The sequence below is a fragment of the Scyliorhinus canicula genome, chromosome 20 (genome assembly GCF_902713615.1).
Source record: "Scyliorhinus canicula chromosome 20, sScyCan1.1, whole genome shotgun sequence".
In the NCBI taxonomy this organism is placed as follows: Eukaryota; Metazoa; Chordata; class Chondrichthyes; order Carcharhiniformes; family Scyliorhinidae; genus Scyliorhinus; species Scyliorhinus canicula.
This window is the reverse complement of record NC_052165.1, coordinates 48,271,700-48,292,872: the sequence shown is the minus strand read 5'-3', so window position 1 is coordinate 48,292,872 and position 21,173 is coordinate 48,271,700. Positions and strand designations below refer to the sequence as shown.

The window sequence follows — 21,173 nt, the reverse complement described above, 5'->3', positions numbered from 1 at the left end:
CGTGTGTTGCTGTTTACTTAGATGACGTTTTGATCACAGGGACGTTGGAGCAGGAACATTTGGAAAATTTGGAGGCTGACCGTAGACGCTTTTCAGAGGCTGGAGTCCGTTTACGTTGTACAAAGTGCGTCTTTCAGGTGAAGGAAGTAGTCTACCTGGGTTATCGGATGGACCGCGAAGCTTTGCACCCCGTCGCAGAGAAGGTGCGAGCAATTCAACAGGCCCCTGCTCCGACTGACACTTCGCACCTTTGTTCTTTTCTCTGCCTCGTAAACTATTACGGGAAGTTCCTCCCCAATCTGGCAACTACGCTGGCCCCGTTGCACCTTCTGCTAAAGAAAAATCACGCCTGGGTTTGGGCTCAGCAGCAAGAAACCGCTTTCCAGCGGGTAAAACAACAATTGTCGTCTTCTGGGTTACTAACGCACAATGATCCTGGAAAGCCTTTGCTCATCTCGTGTGATGCATTCCACGTATGGTATTGGGGACGTCCTGTCCCACAAGATGTAGAACAGGGCCGAGCGGCCGATAGCTTTCGCCTCCCGCACATTGACTGCAGCGGACAAGTATGCGCAGATCGAGGAGGAGGGCCTGGCGGTGCTCTTTGCGGTGAAACGTTTCCACCAGTACGTGTATGGCCGCCACTTAATTATCGTGACTGATCATAAGCCTCTGCTGGGACTTTTCAGAGAGGATAAGCCAATACCGCCCATTGCTTCTGCAAGGATCCAGCGTTGGGCTTTGTTGCTCGCTGCCTACGAGTATTCTCTGGAGCACAAACCAGGAACCCAGATAGCAAATGCCGACGCACTGATCCGATTGCCTTTATCAACCGACCCCATGTCGACCCCCACGATCGGTGAGAAGGACTCCTTGCCTGTCACGGCATCACAGATCCGTGAGTGGACCCAGATGGAGCCAGTCTTGTCAAAGGTACGGCACATAGTCCTGTATAGTGGGCAGAATAGACAGCTCCCATGTGAGTTGCGGGCATTTTCCTCCAAGCTGTCATAATTTAGCGTGGAAGACGGTATCCTCTCGGTGGACGCGTGTGATTGTCCTGGAAAAAAACAGGAGCTGATACTGAGGGACTTGCACAATGGGCCTCCGGGTGTGACCAAAATGAAAATGTTGACCCGTAGTTATGTCTGGTGGCCAGGCCTCAACACCGACATTGAGAAGGTGGCCCAAAACTGCTCCACTTGCCAGGAACATCAGAAGCTTCTGCCGGCCACGCCTACATCACTGGGAATGGCCAGGGCGGCCTTGGGCACGCTTGCATGGGATTTTCGCCGGCCCTTTGAGGATCCATGTTCCTTCTATTAATTGATGCCCAGTCTAAATGGTTAGAGGTGCATAAGATGGTAGGCACAACGTACTGTGCAACAATCGAGAAGATGCATTTGTCTTTCAGTCCGCATGACCTCCCCGAGGTGCTGGTCACGGAGAACGGCACTCCGTTCATAAGTAAGGAGTTTGCGAGGTTAATGAAGTTGAACGGCATACAGCATATCCGCACCGCTCGGCTTCCAATGGGTTGGCGGAGCGTGCAGTGCAGACATTCAAATGGGGCCTAAAGAAGCAGTCTTCCGGGTCTATGTACACAAGATAGGCTCATTTTTTGTTTTCATATGGGACCACCCGACATGCGGTGACTGGGGTAGCTCCCGCGGAACGCCTAATGAGCTGGAGACTGTGCACCCGCCTTAGCCTGGTTTTCCCGGACATTAGCGCAAAAGGACGCTGCACTCAAGAACGGCAGGGTCATAGTTTTTCTCGGCATCGGCCGATTCGGCAGTTTGTGTCTGGTGACCAAGTGTTCGTTCGAAATTTTGCTGGTGGTGCCCAGTGGATCCCTGGCATTATCTTTCGCCGAATGGGCCCTATCTCTTACCGTGTCCAAGCCCAGGGTCGTCTCCAGTACAAGCATGTACACCATGTTTGGTCCAGAAGGCCATTTCTTCCAAAGATCCCCCCCCAGAGCTCATTTCTACAGCCACAGAGACCACACACAGTGGAAAGTATTCCTCACCATCTTCCTCTGGTGTCGCACTCAAACCTGCGCAGGTCGTTGCAGAACCACGTGGAGATCGAGATGCCGAGGTGACCGAGGCAGCTGACTCCGACTCCGAGATGAAAACACAGGACGCCTCAGAGGGGGAGTCCTCGAGCCGTGGATGTACAACCGTTACGCCGTTCACCACGGAAGCGCCGTTCTCCATCTCGTTACACGCCGCCCAATCCAATGCCTCGTGCAAATGGTAGGCATCATTTGCCTATAAACCCTGCATCGTGCCTACAGCAAAACGAGTCTGACGCCCTCCTTTGCCAGGGTCTTCGGTGGATTCCTTGGACTTGGGGTTGGGGTGGGGGGGGGATGGATGTTATAACCTGTCTGCTTACCACTGGCTGGGGGCTAATGGCAATCCCACAATCCTTCGGGAGTAGGAGCTTCCCCAATTGGGGGGCGGGGGGGGGCAGAGAAATCATTAGCAGAATCCCAGCATAAATAGAGCTTGCCAGTTTGGAACCAGCTAGAGAGGAGTGAGCAGCAAGGGAGTTCTGCTGCTGTTGTATGTATAATATAGATATATATGCACACACACACACGCGTGTTATTGTAAATAAATGTTATTTCTTTCTATCCTTCAACTCGTGCTGGATTCTTCGTGGCCCTCACAAAAGAGTGCAACTTCCGACATGGTCGAAGTGCACTTACAGAAATCAACACATGGAAATGTTTCATTCGGACTTTCACATATGTTGTGTTGTTCAGAACAATATGAAGCTCCAATGCACTCACAGCCAATTATGTACTTTTGAGGAGTCCTGTTCTGAAGTTCCACAAACAGCAAGGTAATAATCAGATGACCATTGAGTATTATATTTTCTCGTCAACCAACTTCCTAGAGGTCACCAGAATTGTTAGTATCAACTTTCAGAACTCCAACAGTTCTAGGTTGCCTCTCAAACTACTAAGAAAAATCCCTCCTCATTCTTGTGCACAGATAAGTTTCAGAAACGATTCTGGCTTATTGTCTTCTGAAGCTGGAGACACCTGTTGAGCTGTTGTCACGTCATCAGGAACCTTCTATGTCTTCTCCCAATGGACATTTCCTAATGTGTGGCTTCAGGATATTATTCAACTGATGCTAATCTGATCTGATATTCACAATTTCCAGAAGAGGTCTAAATTGTTTCCCTTTGAAGCCCAGTTCTCTATTGCTGCATTGTTTGCGCCGTGGCAGATGCTGAAAAGTAGAGGCCCATCTGTATCCAACAAATTCAAGAACTACAGGTAAAGATCAAGCAAGGCACAAACATAAAAAGAATGGACATGGTCAAATTCATTTTGAGTTACCCAGAGGTTGAGTTGTTATTCAAAACTTTGGCATTTGGCAGATTGAGAATGAACCTGATCTGGTATTAACACATTATTCTCCAAAAGCAAGGTAATACATCTGGATCATTCACCGTTCTTTGCTCATTATTTCAGATTCATCACCTTCGACATCATTAGTCAGCTGGTATCCGAGTACAGAATAAACTGAAGATCAATAGACATTGCACTAAGTACACACAACCAGTCTCACATCAATGAAATTAATAGTTAGAAAAGTTCTTCAATTGAAATAAATTAGGCTCAACCCTGCAGAGGCACAGTGATAGGACATAGAACAATAAATATCTAATGTACCTTGCTTTTTGATATTGTGTGTGAAGCTTCGTCCTTTGAGAGGGAAACGTCATCTCTACCTTTGTCCAAACCTAAGAGAAAAGCTTATTAATTAATATTAGAATACAAAACAATTTCAAAAGATAGCTGTTAAAGATGATGGCTAATTTATCACATTTACTTGCACTCTACTTTTAAGAGTACATTCAGCACCTTGGGATAACCTTCTTGCTTTCAGCCCCAAACAACATTTATGGTGAATGACTAACAGGTGAATCGTGGGACAACGATTACTGAAAATAGACGTGTAAACAGGGTTCAGCAATTTCTCTCAGTATGATGCCTACATCTTTTACGTCATCAGCAGACATCCAGCTCAAGATTATCACTTGGCAGATTCAAGTTTAAAGTTAACTGTTATGAACTACAGAATGTAAATCATCCTGTTCTGTAACATACACCCACATATAAATAGATGTATATATTATCGAAGGCTCTATATGCAGTCAATGCTTTGTGGTAAACTGCAATGTGCAACACTCAAACAATGATCAGAAAATAGATTAGGAAAATTATTTTTTAAGTACAACAGATGTCCCAGTGAATACAAGGCACATTCCACTGCAATGCGCATTACAGATCATATATCTACCTTAAATTGTCCTCAGGTTGTTGATCTTATCAATGGGGATCTAACATTTCCAAAAAGCAAATCATGGGGGAGGGAAAGCTAGGGAGAAAAATAGGCACAGTTCCCACACTTTTGACCACTGTCCCAGTGATTGAGCATATAGTTACCCCCACTTCCAAATTAATACTTTCAGATGTATTCACAAATTATTAAGTGAAAGAACTGAATGAGATAAACACAAATTTATTTTTCTAATGCAGGTAATTTCTAACTTAAAAATCACTAATTATGAATTTGGTTCGTGCAAATAAAAAGTTATTGATATTTAAATAAGCTGGCATTTCCAACAGGAAGACAAACTCGTGTACTCAATGCCCGTAATGTCACTTCAGCCTAGTATCACACAAAAGCAATTGATAATTTAGTTCATCAGCATTTCAAATGGTCCACTGATATAAGCATTCAGAAATTATCTTCAAATAAACATAAATTATCTTTCCAGCATCCTTCCTTTTTGAAAATAAATCTGCGGTTTGTTCTATTTTCCGTTGCCCTGATAAAGCCACCCATCCCGGTGTTTCTCTTCCCGGCTGGACACGGCCATTGCTGGGGTTCCCCTAATGCTGCCCCAGAGAAATTATTAAGTGGCTGTTGGCTACGTTTATGCTGATGACATCCAGTTCCACCTTTTCATCACTTTCCTCAGTCCCATGGCCACCAGTGTCATGAGACTGTACATACCAGCTGGCACTCCCTCCCTAAGTTTCTCTTACTACTTCTTGCTTTTAAAAGCAGCATCAAAACCTTCAGATCTGCTTTCCATGTAAAACCCCAAATTTTAAAGCATTCTCGTCACTCAACTCATCAAAGCAACTTGACATATTATGTGTAGCTCAATGCAATCAGCTCTTCAGAACTCTACAGAATTAGTTTTATTCAGGTTAGTGCTGATAAAAGGTTTCAAATAGTGTACAAAAAGTAATACTTACAAATTACAGAAGTTTAAAAAATTAAATATGCCAGATTGCACCTAATAAATATACTTTAGTGTGAATATATAGTATTCCAAAAATGAAAACAGTAATACTGGTAGTCCTGTAATATCTGTGAGATATCCTGTCAGTTAAATTAAAAATTTAAATTCTTCCCTCCCTTGTCTGTCAATAATGAAGTTCAATACTAGTTTACTGCTTTTAAAAAAAAATTTACGGAGCAGCTGGTGAAGTTTTTTGAGGACTACTTCACCAAGCTGAAAAAGGCCACGTTGGACCCGATCAAGGCTTCGATCGATCAAGTAGTCTTGAATCAGGAGATCCAGGGGAAAGCGATACGGGAGATCGAACAAAAGCTATCCGACCAGGAGGACTATATAACCGTGCTGGAGAACAAGGTTGAGGTTGCTGGACGACCCGCCAGAAGAGGATGCAGGAAAAGCTGGAGGACCAGGAGAATAAGTCCAGGAGGCAGAACCTTTGAATCATGGCCTCCCTGAAGGCAGTGAAGGTTCGGATGCGAAGGCATATGTGATGGACATGCTGGAGAAGTTGATGGGGGTTGGGGCGTTCCCTCGGCCGCTGGAAGTGGACAGAGCGCATAGAGCCCTTGCGAGGAAGCGCAGGGCGAACGACCCGCCGAGGGCCATGATGGTACGTTTTCACTGGTTTACAGATAAGGAACTTGTCCTGCAGTGGGCCAAGAAAGAACGGAGTAGCAAATGGGAAAACTCTGAGTTGCGTATTTATCAGGACCTGGGAGTGGAGCTGGCCAAGAGACGGGTTGGGTTTAATTGGGCAAAGGCGACCCTCTTTAAGAAGGGGGTGAAGTTCGGGATGCTGTACCCAGTGAGGCTGGACATTGTGTATGAACATTCATTAAAGAAAAGAAGCTCGAGACGATTTAGAGGACACTTAAGTTGTGGATAAGTTTTATTGCAGTGGCTCGTAACACTCTATTGTTTCTTTTAAAAGAAAAAAGAGATTTCATGTCGATCTGGGTGAAACTATGGGCTGCGGTCGGTGATGGTTGTAGGGTGCTTTGCCTTGCAGAGACTTGATGTGGGAGTGGGGGGGGCTTTGTTTGGGAGACTGGATCTTGCCTTAAGGGACTGTTTCCTCACTGGTATCTGCTAATTGCATGTTTTTGTTGCTGCTGTTTACTCACTGGGGAATGTGATACTGTTATCAGGTTTATTCATGTGGGGGGGGGGGGGGGGGGGGGAAGAGGTTCGAACAATTGGAGACAGGCTGTTTGGCGCCAGGGACAGGGATTATCGGGGTCAGCATGGTTCAGCTGACTCTCGGAAGCGGTGGGGACTGAGCAAGTGCTAATCTGGTGCTTTGCCTGGGGATGAGGTTTCTGCTGGTGTGTGTGTGTGTGTGAGGGAGGGGGGAGAAGAGCTGCTTTGCTGACAGGAGAGGAAGTATTGTCGGGGAATAAATAGGAGCTTGGGAGGGGCTGCTGCTCATGGGGAAGTGGGGGGCGCGGGCCCGGGTGTTGGCCTAAAAAGGGTGATGGCTAGTCGGCAGGGAGGGGTGGGTGGAAGCACCCCGTCCAGGCTGATTACGTGGAACGTGAGAGGACTGAATGGGCCAGTCAAAAGGGTTCGCGTGTTCGCACATCTGAGGGAACTGAAGGCAGAAGTGGCTATGCTACAGGAGACACACCTTAAGGTCATAGATCAGACGAGATTGAGGAAAGGTTGGGTTAGCCAGCTGTTCCACTCAGGGCTAGACTCAAAGACTAGGGGGGGTAGCAATTTTGATTAGTAAGCGAGTGGCATTCGAGGCGGGGGGGAATCGTGTCAGATAAGAGGGGGTAGGTACATAGTGGCGAGTGGAAGGCTGGAGGGTGTACAAACGGTGCTTGTGAACATATATGCTCTGAATTTGAACGACGTGGAATTTATGAGGCGGGTGTTAGGCAAGATCCCGGACTTAGAGTCACATAACTTGATCATGGGGGGGGGGGAAGGAGATGGGAGAGAGAGAGAGATTGAGACTTTAACACGGTCCATTAATCCGGAATTGGATTGGTCATTATCGAGGTCAGGGAGGAGGCCGGCTGTGGCAAAGGAATTGAAGAGCTTATGGCACAAATATAGATCCATGGAGGTTTATACGGCCAAGAGCGAAGGAGTTTTTTCCCCTCACATTCATAAGGTTTACTCTCGTATTGACTTTTTGATCTGAGCAGGGCGCTAATACTGAGGGTGATGGGGACGGAATACTCGGCAATTGTGGTCTCGGATCATGCCCCACATTGGGTGGAATTGTGGGTTGGCGAGGAGCAAGGGCAACGTTCGTTATGGAGATTGGATCTGGGGTTGTTAGCGGACGAAGCGGTCTGCGAGCGGGTGAATAAGTCCATTCAGAACTATGTGGAAATCAATGACACGGGAGAGGTATCTGTGGCGTCGGTGTGGGAAGCTCTGAAAGCAGTTGTTAGAGGGGAGCTAATTTTGATCCGGTCCCACAGGGAAAAAGGGGAACGGGCGGAGAGGGAGAGGTCAGTGGAGGAGATACTCTGGGCGGACAGGAGATACGGGAAGCCCCAGATGCGGGGCTCCTAAGGGAGCGGCGGAAGTTGCAGGGGGAGTTTGAGTTGTTGGCCACAGGGAAAGCAGTGGAACAGTTGGGGAAGGTAATAAAAACATAAGAACTAGGAGCAGGAGTAGGCCATCTGGCCCCTCGAGCCTGCTCTGCCATTCAATGAGATCATGGCTGATCTTTTGTGGACTCAGCTCCACTTTCCGGCCCGAACACCATAACCCTTAATCCCTTTATTCTTCAAAGAACTATCTATCTTTACCTTAAAAACACGTAATGAAGGAGCCTCAACTGCTTCACTGGGCAAGGAATTCCATAGATTCACAACCCTTTGGGTGAAGAAGTTCCTCCTAAAACTCAGTCCTAAATCTACTTCCCCTTATTTTGAGGCTATGTCCCCTAGTTCTGCTTTCACCCGCCAGTGGAAACAACCTGCCCACATCTATCCTATCTATTCCCTTCATAATTTTAAATGTTTCTATAAGATCCCCCCCTCATCCTTCTAAATTCCAATGAGTACAGTCCCAGTCTACTCAACCTCTCCTCATAATCCAACCCCTTCAGCTCTGGGATTAACCTAGTGAATCTCCTCTGCACACCCTCCAGTGCCAGTACGTCCTTTCTCAAGTAAAGAGCCCAAAACTGAACACAATACTCCAGGTGTGGCCTCACTAACACCGTATACAATTGCAACATAACCTCCCTAGTCTTAAACTCCATCCCTCTAGCAATGAAGGAAAAAATTCCATTTGCCTTCTTAATCACCTGTTGCACCTGTAAACCAACTTTCTGTGACTCATGCACTAGCACACCCAAGTCTCTCTGCACAGCGGCATGCTTTAATATTTTAAAACTCCCTTCTCATCCTCTAAAGGACCAATATTTACCTTACCCACTCTTTTTTGTTTTATATATTTGTAAAAACTTTTACTGTCTGTTTTTATATTCTGTGCAAGTTTACTCTCATACTCTATCTTACTCTTCTTTATAGCTTTTTTAGCAAGCTTTCTGTTGCCCCCTAAAGATTTCCCAGTCCTCTAATCTCCCAGCAATCTTTGCCACTTTATATGCTTTTTCCTTCAATTTGATACTCTCCCTTATTTCCTTAGATATCCACGGTCGATTTTCCCTCTTTCTACCGTCCTTCCTTTTTGTTGGTATAAACCTTTGCTGAGCACTGTGGAAAATCGCTTGGAAGGTTCTCCACTGTTCCACCATAAAGTCTTTACTCCCAGTCTACCTTAGCTAGTTCTTCTCTCATCCCCTTGTAATCTCCTTTGTTTAAACACAACACACTAGTATTTGATTTTACTTTCTCACCCTCCATCTGTATTTTAAATTCCGCCATATTGTGATAGCTCCTTCCGAGAGGATCCCTAACTATGAGATCATGAATCAATCCTGTCTCATTACACAGGACAAGATCTAGGACCGCTTGTTCCCTTGTAGGTTCCATTACATACTGTTCTAGGAAACTATCGCAGATACATTCTATAAACTCCCCCTCAAGGTTGCCTTGAGCGACCTGGTTAAACCAATCGACATGTAGATTAAAATCCCCATGATAACTGCTGTACATTTCTACATGCATCAGTTATTTCTTTGTTTATTGCCTGCCCCACCATAACGTTACTATTTGGTGGCCGATAGACTACTCCTATCAGTGACTTTTTCGCCTTACTATTCCTGATTTCCACCCAAATGGATTCAACCGTACCTCCATAGCACCGATGTCATCCCTTACTATTGCCCGGATGTCATCCTTAAATAACAGAGCAACACCACCTCCCTTACCATCCACTCTGTCCTTCCGAATAGTTTGATTCCCTTGGATATTTAACTCCCTGTCATGACCATCCTTTAACCACGTTTCAGTAATGGCCACTAAATCATAGGTCATTTACGATGATTTGTGCCATCAACTCATTACTTTATTCCGAATACTACGAGCATTCAGGTAAAGTACACTTATGTTGGTTTTTTTTACCTCTGTTTGAATCTTTACATCTCCAGTTTTATTCCTTTTGTTATTACTGGGCCTATTCACTGAGCTCCCCTCAGTCACTGTACCTTGTACTGTCGCCCTTTTAGATTTTTGACTATGTCTTCTCTGCCTTGCACTTTTCCCCTTACTTCATTTTGCTTCTGTCCCTGTTTTACTACCTTCCAACTTCCTGCATCGGTTCCCATCCCACTGCAACATTAGTTTAAAACCCTCCCCAACAGCTCTAGCAAACACCCCCCCTAGGACATCGGTTCCAGTCCTGCCCAGGTGCAGACCGTCCGGTTTGTACTGGTCCCACCTCCCCCAGAACCGGTCCCAATGCCCCAGGAATTTGAATCCCTCCCTCTTGCACCATCTCGCGAGCCACGCATTCATCCTATCTATCCTGACATTCCTACTCTGACTAGCTCGTGGCACTGGTAGCAATCCTGAGATTACTACCTTTGAGGTCCTACTTTTTAGTTTAACTCCTAACTCCCTGAATTCCGCTTGTAGGACCTCATCCCGTTTTTTACCTATATTGTTGGTGCCTATGTGCACCACGACAGCTGGCTGTTCACCCCCCCCCCCCCAGAATGTCCTGCAGCCGCTCCAAGACGTCCTTGACCCTTGCACCAGGGAGGCAACATACCATCCTGGAGTCTCGATTGCGTCCAGAGAACTGCCCGTCTATTCCCCTTACGATCGAGTCCCCTATCGCTATAGCCCTGCCATGGGGGGGGTGAATGAAGTTTTTGAATAATTTTACAGTAAATTATATGAGTCGGAACCCCTGGCTGGTGTAGAGGGGATGAGGCAATTTTTGGATCAGTTGGAGTTCCCGAGGGTGGAGGAGGACCTGGTGGAGGGGCTGGGGGCCCCAACTGAGATGGAGGAAGTTATCAAGGGGCTGGAGGGTATGCAGTTGGGTAAAGCTCCTGGGCCCGACAGCTACCCGGGAGAATTTTATAAGAAGTTCTCAGGGATATTGAGCCCACTGCTGATAGGACTTTTAACAAGGCTAGAGAGAAGGAAATCCTCTCCCCCGACAATGTCGCAGGCTTCGATTTCACTTATTCTTAACAGGAGAAGGACCCTGCGTAGTGTGGGTCATATCGGCCAATTTCGCTTTGAATGTAGATGCAAAATTGTTGGCGAGGATATTGCCCACAAGGATAGAAGACTGTATTCCGGGGGTGATAGGGGAAGACCAGACGGGATTCGTTAAGGGCAGGCAGCTCAAGGCTAACGTGCGGAGGTTTCTAAATGTTATTATGATGCCCTCAGAGTGAGGAGAGGCGGAGGTGGTGGTAGCGATGGGCGCAGAGAAGACCTTTGATCGGGTGGAGTGGGAGTACCTGTGGGAGGCGCTGGGAAGATTTGGGTTTGGAGGGCTTTATTGGCTGGGTCCGGTTGCTTTACCAGGCGCCTGAAGCTAGCGTACGTACGAACCGGCTGGGGTTGGGGTATTTTAAATTACATCGAGGGACGAGGCAATGGTTGCCCCTTATCCCCGTTATTGTTTGCTCTAGCTATAGAACCACTGGCCATGGAGCTAAGCTTCGAGGAACTGGCAGCGGCTGGTTCAGGGGGGTGGAGCATCGGGTCTCACTCTATGCGGACGATTTGCTTTTGTACATTTAGAACCTGCTGGAGCGGATGGCAGAGGTAATGCGGATCTTGGGGGAATTTGGCAGTTTTTTGGGGTATAAATTGAACATGGGGAAGAGCGAAATGTTCATGGTCCAGGATGGAGGGCAGGAAGAGAGACTGGTGGAGCGACTAGGGGAGCTGCTGCTTAAAATGGTAGGGAAGAGCTTTCACTATCTGGGAATCCAGGTGGCTCGGAAATGGGAGTCACTGCATAATCTATCACGGTTGGTGGAGCAAATGGGAGAGATAATACATGCTCCCCTTTTTGCAAGTGCGGGACTTCCTGAGAAAGCAGCTGCCGGCCTTTCCGCTGCTGCCACCGCAGAGGATACAGTGTAGGGTAGTGTCCGGTACCTGGGTGGGGGAGGGGAAAGTGTTGGACATATACCAGGAGCTGTTGAAGCGGAGGAAACCCCGGTGGAGGAGCTTAAGGGCAAGTGGGAAGACGAGCTGGGTGGGGAGTTAGAGGCAAATCTATGGCCGGATGCCTTAAGCAGGGTCAATTCCTCCTCTTCATGTGCTAGGCTTAGCCTAATACAATTTAAGGTGGTCCACCGGGCACATATGACGGCGGCGAAGATGAGCAAGTTTTTCGGGGTAGAAGCTAGATGTGCGAGGTGTGCAGGAAGCCCAGCAAACCATGACCAAATGTTCTGGGCAATGTCCATGGTGCTAGGAACCCGGGTGGCGCCGAGTCCAGAGATAGCAATCTTTGGAGTGTTAGACGATCTGGGAGTTCAGGGAGTGAAAGAGGCCTCCGAGTGTGGAGACCTGGGTTAGTGACATGGCTGGGTTTCTCAGTCTTGAGAAGGTGAAGTTTGCCTTAAGAGGGTCGATTTTGGGGTTCTCTCGGAGGTGGCAGCCGTTCGCTGATTTTCTCGGGGAACAATAAAATGTCAGCAGAAGCAGTATTGCAAAAGGGGGGGTGGGGCGGGCGGATAGGTGTTAGATGGTTGTGGTGTGTGAAGCTTGAGTCGGGTGGGGAAATGTTTATGTTACCATGTTTTTGTTATTGTTATAAAAATTTGCAAATACTTTAATAAAAATATATATTTTTTATACTTACAAGAGCCTGCCTAAATCATTTTATCTCAAATCATCCGGTCATGAGAAACTACTGCCAGCTAATTATAGTCAGTTTTGAAGCTATCATTTAAGGAGATAGTTGTATCACAACCAGCTGCCGGTAAAATTATAAACAAATTACTTAAAGTCTGGCATCACCTGGGCCCCCTTTTCCATGGATTTTGCAAACTGGAGTCTATTTCTGCTTACTTTCTGAATGCAGGGCAAAAATGTACATAGGGGAGCTAAGTTATTGGAAGTCAGGTTGCTGTCAATCTTTTAAAACATGAACTGTAATGGAAAAGCACTCCATTGAAACTAGATTAAGCTTTCAACTTGCTGTGTCATTTAGTCCACTGTAACTGCTGAAAGGAACACCCATTAAAATTAATAAACATTTCCTTAAATGTTTCTCTCATTTTTAGGAAGACAGCAAGTGTGTTGTAAGTGCTGCAAATGTTCCATGCTGACTAAAATAAACTATTAAATAATTCTACAAGGAGAATGATTCTTGAACAATTCAAGTCAAACTGGGAACAGAGTTACATTTTAGTTTTCATGCATATTACATTATTCTGCACTTGATCTAAAAAGAATAAATAACTACCCTCTAAGCTATAACCTCATTATGCTTTTTGCCTTCTTCTGCTTTTACCTCATTATTCAAGACACTTCTGGTTATGAAGCTAGAAGAGAAATACTACAAACCTGACAATATTGGAGGAATTTCATTGTCATTGTAGCCACCAAAAGAGGCATTTCTCATGAGTTTTCGTCCATCAACTCGAGATGATAACACACTTGGTAGCCCAGCACACAAGGAAAACCTGCGGCGTATCAGACTCTCTTCCTTCATGTTGTGGTTGAACTAAGTCAGAAGGGTCTTCCCATAAACTGAAATCACTGTGCTGCTCAGGTGGAGGCTGTTGCAATTGCAACGCGAGGCTAATAACTGAGTGAGCAACTAAAGGGAAAATGCTGGTCCCTGTGAACAGGATGAGCCAATGTACACTCCTCCGAGCAACTGGACCATAGGATAGCAATTGTGCAACGAAACAGCCAAGCAGTACTGTTTATATTTTCCTGTGAATTCATAGCACTCTTATCCTTTATATAGCCATGCTGATTAGGTTTAAATACACAAAGCCCCAATGCTTTTTCCCCCCACTGGATTTTTAATACTTGGTATGATGCCACAGAAAAAAAATTCAGACCACAATTAATCATTTCTGTTTACAGCTTTACGATCCATACAGCAACTGGCATCCCTGATTATCAATGAATTTGGCTCCTTCACCGGTTTCTCTTTAAGTCATTAGGGATTCAGGATTATGTTTGATTATCTCCAACTCACAAATTTTCTCTATAAGCCCCTTCAGCTCCTATTTAAGGTACAATCCAAGATTAGCATAAAATCATTTTTAAATTGAAACAAGTAGACCAAAAATTCAAAAAGATAATTACAAAAAGGTGAATAGCCCGGGGGCAGCATTCGGTTATAAAATGTTCCCTCAATGTGCAATTTTTAAAAAAAAGTATCACACTTCAATTTTCAACAGATATTTTCATTTTGGTTAATTTTGTTTAATTCTGGGCAGCATGGTGGTGCAGTGGTAGCACTGCAGTCTCATGGCGCTGAGGTCCCAGATTCGATCTCGGCCCTGGGTCACTGTCCGTGTGGAGTTTGCACATTCTCCCCGTGTCTGCGTGGGTTTCACCCCCACAACCCAAAAGATGTGCAGGGTAGGTGCATTGAACACGCTAAATTGCCCTTTAATTGGAAAATATGAATTGGGTACTCTAAAATTTAAAAATAACTTTGTTTAATTTTTGTTTATAAAGGGGAAATAACCCCCATTTTGCTTAATCTAATTTAGGTTAATTTAAATTATTGTTGTTTCAAAAGAATATAAAGCCATTAAGTACAATGGATTCTTATATGCTGCTTTGTCCATTTCACCCCAATAGATGAGCTGATGTTGGAATTTTACAACAGAATGGATTGGAAGAAGCTGCAATAGCCATAGTGACAAAATAGCTGGTCAACAATTGATGTACAATCCTTTGGGCAAGATATTGGAGGGTGAAATCTCAAACTGTACTCCAAAAGCTTCCAAATCTACAAGAAAAGGAGTTGGCTCATCCAATTTGGGTCAGGGATATCATACAGATAATGGTAATGTCACTGAACAAGTTACCCAAAGGCCCAGACTAATGTTCCCGGATATGGGATCAAATCCCATTAGTTAGGGCGGCATGTGGCGCAGTGGATAGTACTGGAACTGTGGTACTGAGGTCCTGGGTTCGAATCTTGGCCCTGGGTCTCTGGCCGTGTGGAGTTTGCACACTCTCCCCATGCCTGCGAGGGTTTCACCCCCACAACCCAAAGATGTGCAGGGTAGGTAGAATGGCCATGCTAAATTACCCCTTAATTGGAAAATAAATAAATAAAAAATAATTGGGTACTCTAAATTTAAAATAAAAATCCCATTAGTTTAAGTGAATTCAATTGATAAGATTAAGACAGTAATTGTTTACTGCCTCAGTAAACGTGACCATGAAATTATAACTGATTATCGTAAAAATCCATCTGGTTCACTGATGTCCTTCGGGGAAGGAATCTGCCATCCATACCCAGTTTGGTCTTGTAGCCACCTGGGGTGGCCACGTCCCAATTCCAAAATGGATACTCGCAAAGAGTACAGGGAAAAATGGACAGCACTAGAAAAACAAGCAGGTGCAAGGTTTCCTGTGGATTGGAACTTACAGAGCCCAGACAGAACTGAAACTACAAGCCATTAGCATAGTAATGAGCTATCTCCGGGGACAAAAAGAAACATTGAAACAATCGGTACCAGGACAGACTCCCCGGCGCCAGTGGAAACTAAAACAAAGGCAGGCCAACGGTTACCTAGCCCGACCAGCGATCGGGGAACGACCCCGTTATTGGAGAGAATCGATACAAACGATTGGGACATGGTCCAATTAATTGGGACCAAGTTCAGGGTCCGCCTAGAAGGGCGCGACACCCCTTAGGGTATAAAGCAGAGTCCCCAAGGTCAGTTCGCTCTCTTACTCTTATTTTCTCCACCTTCACCTTGGCATTTGGCTCTCAGCGATGAGAGGCCGCCAAGCACCAGCCAAGTAAGTCTAAGATCAACGCACGCTACAAGATAGGCGCTCCTAGCTACTATTCTATACCAGTTCGAAGACAACAGTATCAGAACCGGACAACGGCCATTGTTCCTCTGACTGAGGGGCACTCTAAGCTAAGTATAGGCTTTTAGTAGTAGTTGTAGTTTAGCGAGTAGAGTTTGTGCATGAGTAATAACTGACCGTGTAAATAAATGTGCATTGATTTCAAACTTACTAACTGGTGTATCGAGTCATTGATCAGTATTCGGTTTTGAACCTGTGGTGGTATCAGAAAGATACCTGGCGACTCTTGAGCAAAGGTACTTAAAACAGAGCAAATTAAGGAAAAGCATAACGAGCAACAGTCTGCATCATACTCCAGACCCACAGCAATGTGGTTCTCTTAACTACCCTCTGAAAAAAATTTAGCAGGCCATTTAACTCGAGGGCAATTAGGGATGGGCAACAGTGATACCATGGGGTGAAGATGGGAATCATTAGCAAGGTCGCCCATGCTATCCTGTCACATCTGCAGAAAATGGATCAAACTCAACTGGGATGCTCCAATATGGATCAGCAGCAACTATGGTGGTGGGCAAGCAAAAGTTCTGGATACAGGAGCAGTTGAGGTTAGGCTGCTTACGAGGAGTGCACCAGAATTGTTATGTAGGCAGGCATGGCACAGGTGAACGCTTCAGTGACATCTGAAGGCATAGGTGGTGGCAACTGAAGACATAGGTGAAAGTAAATGTTTGTTTTCAGGGGCGGCACGGTAGTACAGTGGTTACCACTGTCGCTTCACAGCTTCCAGGTTTGAGGTTCGAGTCCTGGCTTGGGTCACTATCTGTATGGAGTCTGAACGTCTCCCACAGGTCTGCGTGGGTTTCCTCCGGCTGCTCCGGTTTCCTCCCACAGTCCAAAGATGTGGATTGGCCATGTTAAATTGCCCTGAATATTCAAAAAGGTTAGGTGGGGTTATTGGGTTACAGGGATAGGGTGGAGGTGTGGGCCTAGTGCTCTTTGCAAGGGCCGTTGCAGACTCAATGGGCCAAATGGCCTCCTTCTGCTCTGTAAATATTATGATTTGTAACAAAGAGACTATGGAGACAGAAGTTCAACTCTATGGTCAAATGTGATACCAGGACGATGAACAGTCTGGTTCAGCATAAGAAAATATCTGGGACAAGGGAAGAAATTGGTAGTTAGTGAATGGACTATTCGTCATTTCGGAGTTGATGATTTTTTTTCTCAATGGTCAGCTGGATATTAGACAAACGGCCTGAGAACACCGGCGTGTGAGAGAAGTGGTGTACAGCTGGATATCATCAATGTACACATGAAAGCTGGCTCCAGAACTGTGGATGATCATAGAATCCCTACAGTGCAGAAGGCCATTCGGCCCAATGAGTCTGCAATGACCCTTGGAAAAAGCACCCTACTTAAACCCACACCTCCACCCTATCCCCACAACACTACCTAACCTTTTGGAAACTAAGGGGCAATTTAGCCAATCCACCTAATCTGCACATCTTTGAACTGTGGAGGGGGGGGGGGGGGGGAGAAGAGAAACTAGAGCACCCGGAGGAAACCCACGCAGACATGGGAAGAAAGTGCAAACTCCACACAGTCACCAGAGTCCGGAATTGAACCTGAGTCCCTGGAGCTATGAGGCAGCAGTGCTAATCACTGTGCCGCAGTGCCACCCATTATGTCAAGGGGCTACATAATTTCAATTCCAACTAAGATCCAGAAGGAGCAGCCCTTTACAGCAGTGAAGGGACTTTCTTCAGAGGCTCTTTAATCTGCCAATTTATCAGGGCCAAAGTGAAGGAGTCAAGAGAGCTTCTGATCTCATATTCACACCACCCTTAAGATTGCCTATTTCCACCTCGGTAACACCACTTGACCTCACCTGCCTCAGGCCAGATGCTGCTGAAATTCACATCCACATTCTACCCTCTGTAATCTTGAGGCCATGCAAAAAGCTGCTACTCACGACTTAACTCTTACCAAGTCCCATTCCCTATCACACCTCATTGGCACCCAGTCAAGCAAGATTTTAAAATTCTAGTTTTCAAATGCAACCATGTTCTCCCTCCATTTCTAATCACCTCCAACACCACAACCCCACCTCTAATCCTGGTCTCTTGAGTATTCTCAATTTTAACCACTGGACTGATAGCATCCATGCTTCAGTTGACTTAGCCCAAGTATACCTTCCTTGCACAAATATGCCTTGCAACCTTGCTTTCCTCTTTTAAAACACTCCTTAAAACCGTCTTCTTTGGCCAGGTTTCTGGTCACCTGGCCTGATATCTCCTTATGTGTCTTAGTGTCATACTTCATTTTGTAATGCTGCTCAAGTACCTTGAGATGTTTAATTATATTAACGGCATTATATAAATATAAGTTGTTCCATAATACGTGCATGATGCAAGAGACAATCTTCTGATGCATTTAAAACACCAGCTGTTTGCGTCTGTTGTGACTTCATCACAATTATTTGCTGTCCTACAAGCACAGAAAGATCCAGCACAGAAGGAAGTAATTCAGTTTATTATGTCTGTGCTGTCTGTGAGCTAAATCAGCTGCATTACTTCGTTCTCGTTGTGCACTTTCACCGTTTCAAATTTTTATCCAGTTTCCCCTTAAAAGATGCAATGGTCTTTGACAATAGCAAAGCATTCCATATTTATTCAACCAGTCACAAGAAAATATTTTTTGCTAACACCTTTCCTTACTCTCTCTGTGAGGATTTTCAGCTGATGGTACTTTGTCACTGTTCCTCTGCTACAGTGGTTGCAGTTTGAGTTTGTCTTTTTCCACAACTACAGTTTTACATCGCTGGTTATCAGCCTGGTGAATGTGCGCTGTTCAATGACTTTAATGTGCTTTTTATAACAAACGCACCGTATAGTATGCTGACCGCAGCCTAACCAATATTTTTCACAAATTTTATCATCACTTTTTTAATCTTGCACACAGTACACTCTTGCAGAAAATCCAAAATCTCATCTTTTTTGTGACTTTATGCAGCTGCATTCATTCTTGCTCATGTTATCTACATTATTACAGCCTTTTCGGCATGGCCAGAGCAACACAATGAATCATGTTGAGAACAGCTAATCATAGCTTTATGTCAAACTAATTCCTGAAAAGAACCATTGCAAGATTTCTTAGCCAGATTAAGAAACTTTTTGAACCTTAGTTTCAATAGAGGCCATTCAAGCCTGCTCCACCATTTGATAAGATCATAGCTGATCGAACTGTGGCCTCAACTCTGCTTTTCTGCCCATGTCTCTTCAACTTCTTTGTAAGTCAAGAATCTAATATTGCCTTAAAATATTCACTGACTCTACCTCCAGTGCTCTCTGAGGAAGAGAATTCCACAGGCTCATGAAGCTCCGAAAAAAGGTTTCTCCTCATCTCCATATTAAATTGGAAGCCCCTTATTTTTAAATTCTGTCCTTTGTTCCATTGTCTTCCACAAGGGGAACATCCTTTTAACATCTACCCTGACAAGGCCCCTCAGGATCTTAAACCTTTCAGTAAGATTGCCTCACTCTTTCAAACTCCAATTAATAGAGGCCCAACCTGTTGAATTCCTAATCACCTGCTGTATCTGCATACCAACTTTTTTGTGATTCATGTGCCAGGACACTCAGATCCTTGTAATCTTGCCTCATTTAAATAATGTTGCTTCCTTCCTCTTCCTGCCTAAGTGGACAAGTTCACATTTTCTCACACTATACTACATTACCAAATTTTTTGCCTGACCACTTAACCTATCTATATCCTTTGCAGACTCATGTCCACTTCAAAACTTACTTCCTACCTATCTTTGTGTCATCATTTAGCAACCATACATTCAGTCCCTCTAGTCAAGCCATTGATATAGATTGTAAATAGTTGAGGTTCTGTCACTGATCCCTGTGGCACTCCACTCGTTACATCTTGCCGAGCCTCGAGTGGTCCATTTATACATACTCCGTTTCCTTTCAGCTAACCATACGGAAGCAGCTGGTCGAACTAAAATTATCCACACAGATGTTTAAAAGACGCGAGAGAGAGAGAGAGATAAAAAGTTTTTTTAAAAAAGGAATTTACATACAAAAAGATTATCAGTTCAAGTAAGGTCATCAATATTCAGAATGCATCTGGCTAGTATTACTAAAACCTTCACACCAAGGCTAGCTATTCCTGACGTCCAGACTTCCTTTTCTTAAGAAGTCCATCACATTGTATCAGCATTAGTTTGTACTGGAAGTAGGTCAGATTTAGTCTGCTTTTCAACTGACAAAGCTTTGTACAGCTTAACACTAATCTGACAAGATATTGGTCACCATAACCATTCATGACTGAGAAAAGTTTAAACATGAAAATTTCCAAATGCTAGGATGTTTTTAATGCCAAGATCTATTTGCATCTTGGATTTCAAAATGAATGTGAGCTGATGGTATTAGAGATTATCTGTTGTGGTTAAAGAAATCCAGATAATACAACAAACATCATGTAAGTAATTATCAACATATCCCTTCAACCCAGTTTAGGTTCAGAAACAATCAGCAGTCGTTTATGCAACCGAACACTTGAAATCTCGGTAACCTTCATATTAGTGTAATTTATTCAGCAACCAAATAGGTTGCATTGTAGGTAACATTTCAAGAAGGTTGTTGTGTACCATTATATCAGAAAGACAGAATGCATTGCCAACATCATTTTCGGGCTCAATTATTTTAAACATCAATAGATGAAGTGAGGAAGAGAAACATACATTTGGGGCAGCACGGTAGCAGATTGGTTAGCACAGCTGCGTCACAGCTCCAGGGTGCCAGGTTTGATTCCTAGCTTGGGCCACGTCTGTGCAGAGTCTGCATGTTTTCCCCGTGTCTGTGTGGGTTTCGCCGGGTGCTCCAATTTCCTCCCACAGTCCAAAGATGTGCAGGCAAGATGGATTGGCCATTCTAAATTGCCCTCAGTGGCCAAAAAAGTTTGGCTGGGGTTACTGGGAGATAGGGTAGAGGTGTGGGATTGGCTGGGGTGCTCTTTCCAAGGGCCGGTCCAGAATCGATGGGCCGAATGGCTCCTTCTGCACTGTAAATTCTATGTTTATATACATTCCACATCAATTGGTGCCTATTCTTCTGAAGCCATGGTGTGGAGATGCCAGCGTTGGACTGGGGTGGGCACAGTAAGAAGTCTTACAATACTAGCTTAAAGTCCAACAGGTTTATTTAGAATCACTAGCTTTCGGGGCGCAGCTCCTTCATCAGGTGATGAAGGAGCATTGCTCCGAAAGCTAGTGATTCCAAATAAACCTGGTGGACTTTAACCTGGTGTTGTAAGACTTCTCACTATTCTTCTGAACACACAAGGCAAAATAATTATTGCAGTTTAATTTAACTAGAACAGGAATAACATTTAGCAATACTAACTGATGAAAAGACATTCTAGCTTGAGAGAACTGATTGGTTGATGTATAAT

General features: G+C 44.8%; 1 protein-coding gene across 5 annotated transcripts in view; it reads right to left on the bottom strand.

The window, feature by feature from the left end:
• osbpl8 (oxysterol binding protein-like 8) overlaps positions 1 to 21,173 on the bottom strand; it is a 350,856-nt gene that overhangs the window by 116,661 nt on the left and 213,022 nt on the right. For 3 of the 5 annotated variants that reach the window (XM_038780245.1, XM_038780246.1, XM_038780247.1), the window contains one exon: positions 3,698 to 3,768. In XM_038780245.1, the coding sequence (XP_038636173.1) occupies positions 3,698 to 3,768 (71 nt within the window). Of the gene's footprint in view, positions 1 to 3,697; positions 3,769 to 13,262; positions 13,826 to 21,173 lie in introns of those variants that run through there. The other 2 variants (XM_038780248.1, XM_038780249.1) reach the window with 2 other exon arrangements.